This window comes from Marmota marmota, unplaced genomic scaffold, assembly GCF_001458135.2.
Source record: "Marmota marmota marmota unplaced genomic scaffold, marMar, whole genome shotgun sequence".
NCBI lineage: Eukaryota > Metazoa > Chordata > Mammalia > Rodentia > Sciuridae > Marmota > Marmota marmota.
In genome coordinates, this window is record NW_025999999.1 from 14,234,506 (window position 1) to 14,252,897 (window position 18,392).

Consider the following 18,392-nt stretch of genomic DNA (forward strand, 5'->3'; position numbering starts at 1 on the left):
TTAACTTTTTTTTTTTTTTTTTTTTAAGAGAGAGAGAATCTTTTAATATTTATTTATTTATTTATTTATTTAGTTTTCGGCGGACACAACATCTTTGTTTGTATGTGGTGCTGAGGATCGAACCCGGGCCACACTCATGCGAGGCGAGCACGCTACCGCTTGAGCCACATCCCCAGCCCTATTGTCAGTCTTTATAATTTTAATTTTAGGTATTTTTAGATCATAGTAATTGTGTTTTCACTTGTGTTTTCCTTATGACTAATGATCTTGAACATCTTTTTTAAAAAAAATATTTATTTATTTTTAATTGTAGTTGGACACAATACCTTTATTTGTTTGTTTTTATGTGCTGCTGAGGATCGAACCCAAGGCCTCGCACTTGCTAGACAAGCGCATTACCACTGAGCCACAACTCCAGCCCTCTTTTTTTTTTTTTTAATGTTCTTATTGGACATGTGTGTGTGTGTGTATATATATATATATATATATATATGTATATTTTTTTTTGGTGAAGTGTCTTTTCAAATATTTTGTCTATTTTTCTTTTTTGTTTGAATTGTTACTGAATTATAAGATTTCTTTGTAAATTCTGAACATAAGAGTTTATTATTATGTGTTTTGCAAATAGTTTCCATACTTGGTGGATTTTTTTTTGTCATAACTTTCTTTTGAAGGATGAAAGTGTTTGTTATGATGAAGTCAGTTTGTCATGTTTCTTTTATGGTTCATGCTTCTGAAATACAGTAATACAGGATCACAAAAATTTTCTCTTACATTTTCTTCTAGTAGTTTTATAATGGGAGGTTTTACACTTAGATCTGAAATTTAGAGGGGTTTGTGAGTGTGCATACATGTGTGTATGTTGGCTGGGGATGGAACCCAGGACTTCATGAAACATGCTATAGTTAATTTTTATAAAAAGTGTGAGGTAGGGTTGAAGTTCATTTTTTGGAAAGTGATCATCTAGTTGTTCTAGTACCATTTGTTAAAAAGGCTAAACTTCTACATTAAATTGCCTTGGCGCCTTTGTGAAAAACCAGTTGATCACATATGTGTCAGTGTATTTCTGGATTCTCTACTTTGTTTCTTTGGTCTAAATATTTATCCTAATCCAATAGTTTTAATTACTATGGTTTTTCTAAATAAGTCATGAGATAAGGTAGTGGATGTCTTTGAGCTTATTTCTATAAATACTCTTTTAGCTGTTCTTGGTTATTTACATTTTTACATAAATTTAGAATTAGCTTGTCAATTTCTATGACAAAGACTACTCGAATTTTGATTTGGGGGCTGGGGCTGTGGCTCAGTGGTAGCACGCTTGCCTAGCATGCGTGAGGCACAGGGTTCGATTCTCAGCACCACATACAAATAAATAAAAATAAAAGTCCATCAACAACTAAAAAATATTTTTAAAAATTTTTGATTTGGATTGAATTGAATTTGTAGATTGATTTGGGGAGACTTGGCCTATCTTAGTAATATTGAATCTTTTATTTCATGAACATGGTATGTCTCCATTTATTCAGTTATTTAGGTGTTGTAAAATTTCAATATAGTTATTCAGAGTTAAGGTCATGCATATACTTTGTTAAATTTATCCGTAAGTATTTTTTATTAAATGTCAATGAATTTTAGTATATTTACAGAGTTTTCTAACAATCACCACAATCAATTTTAGAACATTTTCACTACCTCAAAAGAAATCCTGTGCTCATTGGCTGTCATTCTCCAAATTCTTCTCTGTGCCAGCACTGAACAAACACCAATTCTGTTTCTATAGATTTGCCTATTATAGAATTTCACATAAATGGAAACATAATATATGGTCCTTTATGGCAGACTTCTTCCACTGAGCATGTTATCAAGGTTCATCCATGTTGTGACAGGTAGCAGTACTGGATTTAAAAAAAAATTCTAATTTATTTATTTTTTACAGTAGAGTGCATTTTGACATATTGTATACAAATGGAGCATAATTTCTTATTCCTCTGACTGTATGTGATGCAGAGTCACCCCAGTAGTGTAACCTTATATGTATATAGGGTAATAATATCTGTCTCATTGTACCGTCCTTCCCATCCCCACAGCCCCATCCCTCCCCACACTCCCCTCTTCGCAAACCAAAGTTCTTTTATTCTTCCCTGCCCTTCCCCACTATGGACCAGCATCCATTATCAAAGAGAACATTCTGCCTTTGGTTTTTTGGGATTGACTTATTTCACTTAGCATGATATTTTCTGGTTCCATCCATTTATCAGCAAATGCCATAAATTTTCTCTTTTAAGGTTGAGAAATATTACATTGTGTATATGTACCACCTTTTTTTATCCATTCATCTGTTGAAGGGCATCTAGTTTGGTTCCATAGTTTAGCTATTGTGAATTGAGCTGCTTATAAACAGATGAGGCTGTGTTACCGTAGTATGCAGATTTTAAGTCCTTTTGGTATAGACCAAGGAGTGGATAGCTAGGTCAAATGGTGGTTCCATTCCAAGTTTTCTGAGGAATCTTCATATTGCTTTCCAGATGGCTGCACCAATTTACAGTCTCACCAGCAACGTATGAGTGTACCTTTTTCCCTACATCCTCGCCAACACTTATTATTGCTTGTGTTCTTGACAATTGCCATTCTTACTGAAGTGAGATGAAATCTTAGTTTTGATTTGCATTTCTGCAATTGCTAGAGATGATAAACATTTTTTCATGTGTTTGTTGATCAATTATTTTTCTTCTTCTGTGAAGTGTCTATTTAATTCCTTAGCCCATTTATTGATTGGGTGTTTCTTTTTTTTTTTTTTTGTACTGGGGATCAAACTGAAGAGCATTGATCACTGCGCAACATCCCCAACCGTTTTTTATATTTTATTTAGTTTCAGAGTCTCACTGAATTGCTTAGCATCTTGCCCTTGCTGAGGCTGGCTTTGAACTTGTGATCCTCCTGCCTCAGACTCCTGAGCTGCTGAGATTATAGCCATGCGCCACTGTACCTGACTTGAGTTCTTTATGTATCCTAGAGATTTTTTCCCATTCTGTAGGCTTTCTCATCAAGTTATTGTTTTCCTTTGCTGAGAAGAAGCTTTTTAGTGTCAATCCATCCCACTTCTTCTTCTTCTTCTTTTTTTTAAGTATTTTTTGAGTTTTAGATGGACACAGTATCTTTATTTGTTTGTTTATTTTTAGGTGGTGCTGAGGATTGAACCCAGGGCCTCACACCTGCAAGGCAAGCATTCTACCACTGAGCTATAGCCCCAGCCCCCAATTTTCGATTCTTGGTTTTCTTGTGCTTTAGGATTTAGGAGTCTTGTTAAGGAAATCAGCTTCTAAGCCAACATGATGAAAATTTGGCCTTCTTTTTCTTCTTCTATATCCTTAAGTATTTTTTGATGCTGTTGTAAATGGCAATTGAATTTGGCATACTGACCTTGCAAACTTATATGTTCTAGTAAATTATATATTCCTTGGATTTCCTAAATAATAATGTTCTCTTTGGGAAGGAGGGGTGATCGAGATTGAACCCAGGCCCATACACATTCTAAGCATGTACTTTACCACTAAGGTACACTTCTAGCTTCTTAAATAGATAATAACATTGTTTGTGAGACATTTTTATTTTCTCTTTTTCATTGTGTTTGATGTTCTTTTCTTATTTCATGTTCTGGAACCTCTAGTACAGTGCTGAATAGAAGTTCTAAGTGAACAGCCTTGTCTTGTTCCCAGTCTTGGAAAAAAATGCATTCTTTTACCATTCAGTGTAATATCTGTAGGTTTTGTTTTTTTTATAGATGCCTTGTAAACTGAGAAAGTTCCTTATTAACTTTTTAAAAAAATTTTATTAGTTATTGATGGATGTTTATTCATTTATTTGTTTATATATGGTGCCTCACATATGCTAGGAAAACACTCTACCACTGAGCCACAACCCCAGCCCCTCTTATTAACTTTTTAAAAATCATGAATAGATGCTGAATTTTTTTTGAATGCTTTTTCTCTTATTATCTTGATATTATGATTTTTCTTCCCCCCTCCCCCTGTTAATGTGCATGATTTTTAAGTCTTGAATAAACCTTGTGTTCTTGGAGTAAGCCCTTCTTCATCATATTATATTTCATACCAGAGTAGCATTGATAACTAACCACCCAGAATTAGTACAGATTTCCCTAGTTTAAGGGCACAGTCTACAAAATGTCTGCCCTTATAGAAGGCAGACGTAGTTTAAGAGTTCCCAAGCCATTCTCACTTCTTTTTTTTTTTAATTTTTAAAATATTTTTTTGTAGTTGCACACAAAAACTTTATTTATTTATTTATTTATTTATTTTTATGTGGTGTTGAGGATTGAACCCAGGGCCTTGCACGTGCAAGGTGAGCACTCTACTGCTGAGCCATAACCCCAGCCCCCCATTCTCACTTCTGATGACAGGTTTAGGAATTCCCACACCCCTCTTAGGCTTGCTAATTTGCTAAGACTATTCATAGAACTCAGAAAGGCATTATACTTTAATTGCAAGGTTTATTATAAGTGATATAAATTGGGGCCAGCCAAATGAAGAGACACAAAGAATTACATATGGGAGAGTTCTGGACCCAAAGCTTCTTTGCTCCCTCCTAATAAAATCAGGGTGAATGCATTGCCTTCTTGGTGTGTGGACACGTCCACTAACTAGGATGTGTACCCAACCCTCACTTTCCAGAATTTTTATTGGGGTACTGTTATGTAGGCATCATTGATTGAATCATTGGTTATGTGATTGAACTCAATTCCTGGCACTTCTCCTTACCCTGGATATTGAGGTGATATTAATTATTCAAAGTCTCAGCTCTTTAATCACATTATTGGTCTTTTCACCATAACTAAACATGAACTCAGTTGTAGTACAGGAGCCCATCATGAATGATGAAGACACTCCTATTCACAGAATTCTAAGGTTTTAGAAGCTGTATCTCAGGACCTAGGCATAAAACCAGACTGTAACAATGATACTTTCTGAATGATGTTGTGAATGATGTTGTTTGATTTACTAATATTTTGTTAAGAATTTTTGTGAGCTGGGCACAGTGGTGCATGCCTGTAATCTCAGAGGCTCTGGAGGCTGAGTCAGGAGGATTACCAGTCTCAGCAAAAGCAAGGTACTAAGCAACTCAGTGAGATCCTGTCTCTAAATTAATGTATAAAATAGGGCTGGGGATGTGGCTCAGTAGTTGAATGCCCCTGAGTTCAATCTCAGGTGCCAAAAAAAAGGATTTTTTGTGGCTTACTGCCTGGAATGCATGAGACTGGGTTCAATCTCTAGCACTGAAAAAAAAAAAAAATCCACCAAAAAACCAAACAATTTTTGTGTTTATATTCATGAAAGATATGGTTGTTTGCTTTTTGTTTGTTTTCCATGTAATTTCTTTTCTCTAAGGTATGGGGATTGAACCTAGAGACTTGGACATGCTAAGCAAGTGCTTTACCTCTGAGCCATATCCCCAGTCCTTTTATTTTTTTTGAGACAGGGTCTTGCTAAGTTGTCCTAGGCGGACTGGAGCTTGTGTTTCTCCCACCTCAGCCTTCTGAATAGCTGTAATTGCAGGCCTTATATCCCACATTGACTTCTAATTTCTTTGTCAGGTTTTGGTATCAGCCTAATTCTGGGTGGCTAGTATCAGGCTAATACTGGTCTCATAAAAATTAATTGGGAAGTATTCCCTCTTCCCCTTGTTTTTGTTTTTTGGTGTTTTTTAACAAAAGATTTTATGTAGGTTTTTTTTTTTTTTTTAATTCCTAAAATTTTCTAGTGAAGACTATGATCCTGGATTTTTTCTTTTTTTTTTTTTTTGTGGGAAGGTTTTTAATATTAATTCAATTTCTTTGATAGATTCAGGTTTATTCAGTGTTTCTATTCTAGAGTTAAGAGTTAGTTTGATAATTTCTTTCACAAAACTTGATTGTTGTCTAGTTATATGGAAAAACACGACTGGCATAAAGTTGTTCATAATATTCGGGGTGTGTGTGTGTGTGTGTGTGCGTGTGTGCGCGCGCGCTTTTACTAGGGATTGAACCTAGGGGTGTTCTGTCACTGAGCTATACCCCCAGCCCTTATTTTTCATTTTGAGACAGGGACTCACTAAGTTAGTTGCCTAAGCTAGCCTTAAATTTATGATCCTCCTGCCTCAGCCTCACTGAGTAGCTGGGATTACAGGTATGAGCCACCATGGCTTTCTTTCCTTTCCTTTCCTTTTTTTTTTTTTTCAAATCAAGCCCAGGGCCTTTAGCATGCACTCTTCTACTGAACTATAATCTCAGCCCTCTTATTGTACATTGGAGTTGTACTGATGCACACTTTTGTTTTCTGGTACTGTTTCCTGTTTTGTTTTGTTTTTAAAATATTTTTTTAGTTGTTGGTAGACCTTTATTTAAATTTATTTATACGTGATGCTGAGAATCTAACCCAGTGCCTCACTCATGCCACACAAATGTGCTACCGCTGAGCCCCAGCTCCAGCCCCAGCCCATGCTGTTTCTTTTTGAATTGTAATTTTTGTCTCTCTTTTCATTAGTCTTAGAAGTTATTTATCAATTTTTTGATTTTTAAAAAAAATCATCTTTAATGTTTATTAATATTCACTTTTCTTTCCCACTTTCTGTTTCATTCTTTCCTTTTCTCTGTCTCAGTGTTTCTCAGCTTCCACGCTATTGACATTTTGGGCAAGATAATGTTTTGTGCATCATGGGATGTTTAGTAGCATCTCTAGCTTTGACCTTATGATTCTTTGCTTGTTTGTTTCCAGGCTAATTCCAGGTGTAACCCCCTTTGGATATAAACTTTAGAGATACCCCTGCTTTACTCTAGCTGAAATTTTGTTTTTCTTGCCTTGGGGTATGGATGGATAAATTCCCCCCACCCCACCCCTTTAAGATTACCAGTTAGAAGCTACTTATCTAGCTTCATAGAATGTGTTCTTTTCATAGTGTAGAAGGCAGCATCTGTTAGGTACTTTAGGTTTAGAAAGTAAGTGAAACAAAAATGTTAATGAATTGGGGGTTGGCTCATTAATTCAACAAGTCTAGTAGAGTATTCTGGGAATGGGGGCTTTTATTTTCCTTCCATGGCAGCACTATTCTTGAACCAAATTGTGCTGTTTTGTGCAGTTTGAATTCTATGTATTGTTTTATTGATTGCCACCAAACTATACCATAAAGAATTAAAAGTTTATGTAGGCATGTTGTAGTCAATGAAAACTCAGACCTGGTTGAGATAATGGCTCTCATTTAAATAGGAAAGGCATTAGGATGTCTCTCTCAAAAGGATATTATTTGTAAAAAAAAAAAAAAAAAAAGATTACCTGTACTTCATGATAAAATTATAGAAATGTGTTTCTTTTTACTCTTGGAAGTTGTTAAGCATTAAGAGTAAGGATGTTGGGGCTGGGGCTATAGCTCAGTGGCAGAGCACTTGCCTAGCATGTGTGAGGCACTGGGTTCGATCCTTAGCACCATATAAAAATGAAACAAAATAAAGGCATGCTATCCATCTACAACTAAAAAAAAAAAAAAAAGTAAGGATGTCTAAAAGGAAGTCATTCAGTTCCTTAGTGTTTTTTCTCAGAGGTGCATTTTATTTGGAGGAAAAAAGTGGGCTGATACAAAATGGATTATTCAGAACATCTGAATCTTACAGGAAATTGATCACTTTTGAGTATTTTAGTGACATTATTGGAAGGACCTGGTTGGACACGTAGGCTCAGAGAAGTAAAGGGATCGTTTCTCAGTGTGCTAGTGTGTGTACACTCAATTACTAATTTATTGCCAGCACTGTTTGGACTGTTATTTTCTTCTTTCTCTTTGTTATATTCTTAAACCTTCTACTGGCCTCATAACTGATTAAATGATCAGGTGTCTTTTAGTCACCTACCTTTTCTTTTTGTTATTATGATTGTTTGCTTGTTTGTTTTCAGGCTAATTCCAAGTTTATTGAATATACCTGTCAAATTGTTGTCTCATAACATACTTCACATGTTTTGAGAAGAATATATTTAGTCTTGTTCAAAATAATATGAGTAGTAACTAGTATTTATTGAATACTTACTCTGTGCTAGATGCTTTATTTATGTATTTTTCTAGGTCTCACAGTAACCCTGCCAAGGGATATGGTAATATTTCCAGTTTTACAAATGAAGAAACTGAATCAGGGGCATTAAATAATTTATCCCAAATTTTACATAACTAGTGTGAATGAGAATTCTCAGAACTTTTTTTCTCTACACCATTGGTCTTTATGATCCCTGTACATTGTTTCCTGGTTTTGCTTTGTTTGGACTGTACAACTTTGCTTTTTTGCTTATCTTGTTCATTCTACTTGGAATGGTATCTCCTTAGCTGGTTCCAGACTTTGCTAATAGCAAACGTACCTATTGTTTAAGCCCCAGCTGAAATGCCATTTTTTTCTAAATTTTCTCTAAAGCCCCATTTGGAAGTAAACTCTGCCTCTTTTGAATTCTTACAATACTCTGTACCTTTCTTCATATTTTTATGTTGCCTTGAGTTTTAATTATTCTTATCCATGTTTTAATTTGTGAACTAGAGAGCCCCCAAATCAGTTTTGAACAAGGTACTTAATATTTGTTGACTTGATATTATAGGCAAAAGCTCATCAAAATTATAGTGAATACTGACGCGATTTTTAAAAAAATTAATATGGTAATGATTAGTATATTTATGATAATTTTTGCTTCTTGTTATTTGGAAAACTTTTTTTCCTGATGGAATAATTAAAGATGGCATACATTAGTTGGTTTGGTGGAAAAGTTCATATTTAGCTTTCTTTCTTTTTTGAAGAAGCCAAATAGTAAAAAATCTGTTTGAGAGAGGTAGAAAGACCTGATGTTTTAATTTTGTTCATATCGGTGGGTCAGATTATGTTCCTTTGGTGCTTTGTTTTTGTAATAGGCTCAATATAATATTGTTATTCAGCAACTGGTTATCATTGAGTATATAGTCTTTTGTATTTATGGCTACCAGGGAGATTTCCAGATTGTTTAGAAAAAGTTTATGCTAAACTAGAATCTATTTTTCTTTGAATATGTTTTAATTTATTACTTCTAGTGTTTTATATGTGGATTGTTTTTTGTTTTTGTTTTACTTGTTCTTAGTTTTCTTCTTAGAGAAAGGCCATTAAACCAAAACGTACGAGGCTGGAAATCTTGTTATCAATAAACCCATTCATATTTTGAAGTAATGTTTAGTTTTAAAGCTCTTTAAAATATGCCATTTTTCTCTTCTATCTTTCTGCTTTAACATTTCATTCAAATAGAAAATAAATTAAAAAAACATAATACTTAACGGTTAAGATGGGGTTTCATTGTAATTGTTGAGTATTGAATTTTATTAAATTCTACAAGTTTTGACTATGTTTTTATAGTTTCTTCCACCTGATTTATTCATATTTGCTATTAATATGGCTGAAGTTTTAAAACATCCTAAGATTCTTTTTCATCCATTTCACTGTACTTTATGAAACTGCTAAGAAAGCAAAAGGTAGACAGGAGAGAGTAACTCAAGTCTTTCAGCTCTTAAACTAAAACAGTAGGTAAAATTTTCACAAATTATGAGGCTTGCAAAAACATTTATTTTAAGGTTTGGAAATTCTGCTGTTTTTATTAAATATCCATTGAAATAATAAATCAGATTAAAGTAATGTTATGTAAAATATTCTGAAGTCATTTAACATTTACCAGAATGTATAAAATGATTAAAGTTTTAGGTCTAGTGATAGAAACTTAAATTCTCCTTTATAAAATTCTTATTAATGCTAAATTATCATAAAAGTAATACAGTGTCATTCAAGGGAACTAGGTTAGTACAACATAATCCTAATAGTAGCAAACTTTATATAGTTTATTATATATTGCTGTTTAGTATAAATTTGTTAGTTCTTGTAACAATCCTATGAGGCAATTCCAGCTGTTCCTCAGTATCTGTGGGGAATTGATTCCAGGAACTCCCAAAGATAAACAAAATCAGTGGGTGCTCAAGTCCTTTATATAAAATGTATATTTGCTTGTAACCTATTCACATCTTCCTGTATTATTTAAGTTATGTCTAGATTACTTATAATACCTAATATGATTTAAAGCTATGTAAATAGTTGCTATACTATATTTTAGTGAAGGATGACAAAAACTTTTGTATGTGTTCAGTGTAAATGCATTTTTTCCTCCAAATATTTTCAATCTGAATCCACAGATGTGCAACCCATAGATATGGAAGGTTAATTATATTGTCTTTTTTCTTATTTCATAGATGAGAAAACAGCACAGAAAAATGAAGGAATTTTACCAAAGCCACACAGTATTTGAACTCAGGCAGTCTGGCCTTTGAGTATGCCCTTAATCTTTATTCAGAATTGCTTTTTATCAGGTGGTTAAGAACTTGGGGCTTTGAAGTAAGAGAGATCTGGGCTTAATTTATTGCTGCTAATACTATTGAGATGGGAGTTTGTTTGTTTTTTTTGTAGTTGTAGAGGGACAGCATTCTTTATTTTGTTTGTTTATTTTATGTGATGCTGAGGATCAACCCCAGTGCCTCACGTGTGCCAGGCAAGCGCTCTGCCACTGAGCTACAGCCCCAGCCCCAGCCTCAGGAGTTTGTTTTTTGATGTCTCTGAGTCAGTATTCGTGATTATAAAACAAAGGTTGTTTTAGGAATAAAGTGAGATAACTTGTGTTAACTGCTATCATGTTGCCTTAACAAGTACTATGCTTGCTCAGTAGATGGGAAGTATCCTAACAAATACTGAAAGGCAAATGAAAAAAGGTCAGCAAAAGAAAATAACCATTGCTAGCATTTTGAGTCACATCTTTCCTGTCTTTAAGCTTGTTTCTTGATTTTATTATGTGTATCTTTTCCTTATGTTTTATATTTTTCTTGTGTATCTTTTCTCATTTGTTTCACATTAAAGTCAGAAAGGCTTAATTTGCTTGTGTCACCTAGCAGTAAGGCAAGCTTGTTTTGTTTCTATGTTAGGGAAAACTTTTTTTTTCTTCTTTTAGTAGTAGATAGATGGAGATAGAAGAGGACTATGCACATTTTTTTTCTTTCTAAATAAAATAGTATTTTTAGATAAAAATGGTATTATCTAAACTTGAAGTAGTAAACACATTTTAAGCTCATTTTAATTTTGAATTAAATATTTTAATAAAAATTTCTGATATAATGTATTCAACAAAATACAGGATGCTCTAGGTATAGGCAGGAAGGCATGTGCTAGTATTAATTTTATTAGAATAACAAATTTCAATTTCAGAATATTTAACACTGTTAACTGAAAACACTGTCTGAAAGAAAAGTTCTAATAAATGTAGACTTTGCCTTTTGATGCATGACATTGTAGAAGTGTGACCATATGTTTCATTGTTAAATTATAGGGTCATGGCATAGCAGTAACTAAACTAACTCCCCTTTCTATAGCTTTATTAACAAGTGTGGCTAATGTTCTTTTTTTGTTTTTTTTCCTTTTAGATCCACACATAATGAGCTGGAAAAGAACCGGTGAGTCAGTAATGGGTGTAGTTCTTACTTATATTTAAAAAGCAAACTCATAATTTTACCTGTGAAAATAATGTAACAGTACATATATAACTGTAATTTTATTTTTTAAAATGTAAAGCCTGTCATGATTCTGATATATATGTGTTTTTTTTTTTTCAATAAATGACTAAAAAAGTAAGCTTTTGCTACCTAAACTAGAAGAAATAAACACATTTTAAGCTCATTTGAATTTTTAGTTCATGGGGTAGCTTTCTTTTATTTCTGCCTTTCAGAACAGGTTAATCATGATAGGCGGGCTGGGGTTGCGGTTTAGTGGTAGAGCACTTGCTTAGCATGTGTGAGGCACAGGGTTCGATTCTCAGCACTACATATAAATAAGTGAAATAAAGGTCCATTGACAACTAAAAAAATATTTTAAAAAATCATGATAGGCTCATGGCTTAAATATGGTTTTGCTAAAGGATTAGGTTTCTGGAATAGGTAATAAATATGAAAAATTGGAGTGCATTAATTCTTTATTTGCAGTTTGTTCATTTATTCATGCTTTCAACAAATATTTATCAAGCATGAACTATATACATCATTGTAAGCAAGCAGCAAGCTTTACATAGGAAATATAAGAATGTTTAACATAGTTTCTGTCCTCAAGGAACTCACATCTTTGTTAGAGAAGAAGTAATTAAAATACTGTGTAACATAATAAGTATGTGATGGGAGGCAGAGGGTGGTTGAGGGTGCAGAAAGATTATTTTGGAAGATCACTTGATTCCCTTTTGTATAGAGTCTTGAAAGACTGCAGAGGTTGATGGGTGAGCAATGAATACTAAGGAAACTGCAAGAGGTTTAGTATGAATATGAAAGATTATAGTATAGGGTAAACCAGGCCAGATGTTGAAGAGTTTTGTCAGCTATACTGAAAAGTTTTCTCTCAGCAATAGGTAGCATTTATTCATTTTAAAATGAGTTGTCATACGTATGATGGTATTTGTGTTTTGGAGCTGGCCTGGCAGTGCGCATTTATAATCTGAGCTACTTGAGAGACTGAGGCGGGAGGATCCCAACTTTAAGGCCAGCCTCTGCAACTTAGTGAGAGCCTGTCTAAAATTTTTTTTAAAAGTGGGGGAGTGGAGGTTGGAATTCTAACTCAGTAGTAGGGCACCCCTGGGTTCAATCCCCAGTATCACCTCCTAAAAAAACTAACTGAATAAAAGATTTGTGTTTTGAAAAGATCACTTTGAGGCTGGGCATGGTGGCACATATGCCTATAATCCCAGAGATCACAAGTTCCTCAGTGATTTATTGAGGCCCTGAGCAACTTAGTGAGACCCTATCTCAAAATTAGAAAAAAAAAAAAAAAGGTTTGGGGCCTTAACTCAGTGAGAAAACACCCCTAGATTCAATCCCTAGTTTAAAAAAAAAAAAGGAACAGTAAAATCACTTTGGCTATAATGTGAAGAATTGGTTGGTTGGGAGCCTAACCAGGGACATGAAGACCCTTTTAAAAGCTGTTGTTGTAACATAGGTAAGACATGATAGTAGCTGTAGAGGCAGACAAAAAAGTATGGAGAAGAAACAATAGAAATTAGTGATTAGTTGGATTTGGATAGTTAAATTTTAGATGGAAGTGCCAATTTTTCAGAAAAGGAATATAGGAAGAGGACAAGTTTGAGAGAAAACATGACTGTAGAAGTCAAATATACTCATTTGGTAAAGAAAGATTAGATAATAACCAACAAGCTCTGAACTGTTTACACCAATCATTTTTTCCAAATTTTTTTTATTTGTAGATGATCACAATATCTTTATTTTTATTTATTTATTATTTTTTATGTGGTGCTGAGGATTGAATCCAGGGCCTCATGTGTGGGAGGCAAGCACTCTATCACCAAGCTACAACCCCAGCCCTCCGCATTTTTTTTTTTTTAATTGGTGCATTATAATTCTGCTTCATGGTGGAATTTGTTGTTACATATTTGTATATGAATATAATATAGCAATAGAATTTGGCCACTGTCACTTCCCAGTACTTCCCCCATCCTGTGCCCCTTTCCTCTATTCTGTTGATTTCCCTTTGATTTTCATGAGAACCCCCCCACATCTTTCTTGTTCCTCTCTAGCTTTCACATATGAGAGAAAACATGACCCTTGACTTTCTGAGTTTGGCTTATTTCACTCAACATAATGTTCTCAAGTTTTAACTAGATTTTCAACTTTTTGTGATACTTTTTTTTTTTTTTTTTAAATAGAAGGGATCCTACAGGTTGACTGCCTAGCTGCCTCCTTGTTGATAAGTTTAAATGTCACAACGTTTTGAAAAACTTAGCATAGTCCTTCAGGCAGGCTTAGTGACTTTTACCACTTTGTGTGCACACTGCTCTGTTCTTATCTCCTATGGTAAGACTGATTAAGTAGCATTGTAATTATTTGTTGATGTGTCTCTTCTGTCAGATGACTAGACTATGACTGCCTCAAAGGCAAGGATTCTGTTTTGTTCACTTTTGTATCCTCAGTGCCTGAGATTTGGATATATAGTACACGATGGCGTTAATATTGAATGAAGGATAAAATTGGAACTCAAAGTTCAGGGGTCTGGTAAAAGACATTTTGTTAGTGACAGTGCAGTTCAGCAGGAGATCTTCCTTTTTTAAAAAAAAAAAAAATCTATTTTCTGAATTACATTTCTAGTATATTAAAGATATGGATGATTTAAAACATTGCAGGAAAGACCATGAAAAGATCAAGAAATGATCTCTCTGAGGATTCTAAAACTAAACTCTAACATTGAACTTTAAAATAGAAGTGTAGAGTATATTTTGGGCTACAAGGATTAACTACTGATAAATATGTGACTTTTATAATTCTGTCGTCCATTTGGATGTGGCCCTTGATAGACCCCCATTGGAAACCTGGCAAAAACTTCTTTTAACATTTGAAAGAGATTTTTTTTTTTAAGTAACTCTTTGGAATGGAGGTTTTAAAATCTTTTGAGCAAATTTTGTTTCAGGCATTCTGGATATCATTTCTGACTTACTGATAACTTAGAAAACCTCAGAGAAAATGACATGTGTATCACTCATAGTATTTACTTAGATATACCCTATAAGTTGTTTAATCTAGTGTCTGATTGTGACACATGTACAACATGCATCTCTGTATTACCTGGGCTGTATGACATCTCCAGTGAAGGTCTTTTATTTACTTAGGTATGAGACTTTCTGAATAGTTTACTAAGCTATAATACTTACGGTATGATTCTCTCATTCTCTTCTGCTAGCCCTAAAAGGGCTAATAGACATACATTCTTTATTAATCTAGAAGGGCTAGTACACATTTTTCATTTCTTTATTTCTCAAATTATTTCTTCCTCTTCCTTTATTTTTTTAATTTTTTGTCTTCTTCCCTCCCTTTCTTCTCTAAGCCTTTGCTGAAAGGTGATACAGGATTAACCTTTTGAAGATATGTTTTTCAAAGTTTTTTTTATCACTATAAATAAAACTCTTAATTTAGTAGCATGTGTCACAGGGTCAGTGCCAAAACAAAACCAGATTTAATAACCCATTCCCACTTTTGAAAATTTACCAGCTTGTGACTTAACAGGACACAGGGAGATTTAAGGCTGGGGAGGTGTTTACCAGGAAAGCAGCACAGAAATATTTTTAAAAATTTAAGCCTATATATATATTTTTAAAACATCAGCTTTTTAAAAACTATTTTTATTAATTGTCGATGAAATTTTTTATTTTATTTATTTGTATGTGGTACTGAGAATTGAACCCAGTGCCTCACACATACTAGGCAAGTGCTCTGCCACTGAGCCACAACCCCAGCCCCCCTATATTGTTATTAAATTTTTAGGCCCCCACCTAGTTTTATTTAATAGTCCTTTTTATCAGGCATGGTTTTTTATTTGATGTGTTACAGAAAAACGTTAAACCAGCTTTGGCATCCTTTGAGATAAATAGAATTTTGGCTTTACCTGTCCTTTGCCTTTAAGCATGATCTTATGTGAAGAAGGTATCTCACCATCAAAATGGTAAATTTAATTTTGTCTTTATTCTGAAAAGACATTTTTATAATTCATATTCTTGAAATTCAAATAATTCATATTCTTGAAATTTGGCCACTATAAATATATGTATTATATGTATCCATATACACACATATGCATATAAATCTTCATTTAAGAAAATGCTTTTTTTCCTTTTAAGCTTGGTTCTAAAATCTTAGATATAAATCTCTGAGTCTGTTTTTTTACTTGGGCAAATGCTGTGATAATTAAAGTTAAGTAATTTTAAATTGTTAGTGATTGGCAAAGTAATTCCAGATGGCTCTCTTAAATAAAGTTGTAAGACTGTTAAAAACCTGTGTTCTGTCCTTGAGACAATAGCTAACAAATGTTGAGGTTCATACTCCCAGATTACAGAGGGAAGCCTAATGGTGGAGATTTGGGGTCTGGAATACTCAGAGTATTATACCAGATATCTACAGCATATCAAGGACCTTTGGGTGATTTATATTGAATATGGAAGTTTGCATTCTTTCTTGATTTTGTCCTGGGGGCTGATTTCTGCCTAAAACCATGTGGATTGTGTTGAACTTGGTCTAGATGGTTCAGAGCATTTGTTACCTGTATGCCATCCCTGGTCCCCTAGACCTACAACAGGTCATAACAGTCCAAGAAGGTGAAAATGGAGAGAAAACAGAATACCTTTAAATATTCTGTATTCCTCAGGAACCTATATGAATTATCTCATGGTAAACTTAATGACTCTTTGAGACTGAAGAACTAAGAATTTATTTTGCTTATGAATTGGGTCCTTTGCCAGAGAAGAAAGGATTCAGGACAGATTTTAGGTCGCTTCATTGCTTTTTCATTTTCTTAATTCAAATTACTGATGATGTTTTTTAACAGAGTCAACAACTTTAAACAGGACTTTAATGGTCAAGAACCTTAGTGCTGACTGCAGGAGAGGCCATTCAACTTTAATAGCTGTCATTCCATCAAAACAAAAGGCTTACCCTTATTAAACTTTGGCAAAACTGGAAGGGCCAAATGAGGACACAGAATTAATAATTCCTTTCTACGCAGAGAAGTGACTATTTGTAGTAAAAGAGAACGATGTCTTACAAAATGGTATTAGGTATCCTCCATACATATGGACTTTCACTTACCCCTTAAGGAAAGAGGAAAACTAGCACTTACGGAGTTACTATATCCCCACATTTTACAAAGCTATTATGTAATTCTATGAGGTTGGAAGGCAGGAAGCGTTGGTTACAGTATCATTGAAAATGACCATTTTGACTTTGATAGTTACAGTTTGAAACAAGGTGATGTGAATATAAAGCACTCCTAAATCATGATCTTATCTGATCATGAATTATGATAACTGTGTTTAATATCAGTCTTTCTTTACAGTGATGATTAATAAATAGTCTGCTGGTATGATGATAAATAAAATGAAGTATAAATAGTGACCCTGTTATATCCTTACAGTTAAGGCTATTATAGTTTGGTATTTACGGGTTTCATCTTTCAGTACTATGATCTACTTAAGTGTCCAGTTAATGTCTAGGTGCACTAATAATGGAAAACTGAAAATCATTAGTGTTCTGTGTGACCGTTTATGTTGAAAAAGAAATTGAAAACAATAGAAAATGCCAAAATGGATTGCACGAAGTAAGTTAAATGTAGAATTGTGAAACTTATGTAAACTGGATCATGATATCTTATGGATCAATTAAAAAACTACTGCTTTGGATAGCCAAGAATAATGAATGTTGAGCCATGGGAAGAGAGAGAATTTGAATATAGGAAAAGAATAAGGAAAAGGGTCAGTGTGCATAGAGCTATATTAAGGAAGTTGGCATCGTAAGTTGTGTTCAGGAAAGATTGAGTCAACCATGTTGAATGGAATAGTAGAGTGGAAGACAAAGGTGGAAAGGTGGTTTGGGATTAGATTGTGGAATATTATTAAGTGAGTGTCAGAGAATTTGGATTTTATTTTGTTGGCAGTGGTAAGTGATTTGAGACTTTTGTAGCAGAAAGGCATGATTAAAGCATTTTAAAAAAGGTATTGTCTAGCTATGGAAGAATAGCTTGGATGCTTTTGAATTAATCCATTATTAGAAGTGGGAACAGAGAGAAAGAGAAGTAAGAAACATTGTAAAGGAACAATATTATATTTTGTTAACTGTTATTGTTCATTTCTCTCTAACATTTCATTCTTTACATAATAGCAAGTCTGATCTTCTTAGAGGATCTATCAGATAAAGTCATTTCTCTCTTTACAATCCTTCCCTGGCTTCCTATTGCAACTAGATAAAATCTATGGCCTACAAAGTCCTAGCACTCTCACTTGTTTCCTGTGGTGCACCTGATATTGCTTTTTAAATTTTTCCTCAAACATACCAAGCTTATTTCCATATTAGGGCTTTTGTACCTGGTGTTTTTTCTGCTTATAAAGCCCTTGCTCTAGTTCATCTCTAGTTCATCATTATTTAGTTCTTAAGTCATCTTAGAGAACATTTGCCTGCCAGTTACTCTCTATTACATTGCCTTTTATGTTACCATAACATTTATATATGCCTGGATTACTTATTTATTCATTTGTGTTATTTGACTTCTTTTGCTAAAATATAAGTCTCAAGAAGGTAGGGACTTTGTATTATTTACCCTTAGCACATAGTAGTCATTGAGTAAATATTCACTGAGTGAAAGAATAATAGGTGATATTGAATAGATTTTAAAATCTACAAGGGTTGGGGGTATGCTTAATGGTAGAGTGCTTGCCTAGTATTGTGTGAAGTCCTGGGTTCAAACCCGAGTACCATAAAAAGTAGAAAATAAATAAAATCAACAAGTT

General features: G+C 33.9%; 1 protein-coding gene across 2 annotated transcripts in view; it reads left to right on the forward strand.

Moving 5' to 3' along the window:
- Mxi1 (MAX interactor 1, dimerization protein) overlaps positions 1–18,392 on the forward strand; it is a 70,107-nt gene that overhangs the window by 28,779 nt on the left and 22,936 nt on the right. For both annotated transcript variants that reach the window (XM_048807315.1, XM_015494780.2), the window contains exon 3: positions 11,497–11,526. In XM_048807315.1, the coding sequence (XP_048663272.1) occupies positions 11,497–11,526 (30 nt within the window). The remainder of the gene's footprint in view (positions 1–11,496; positions 11,527–18,392) is intronic.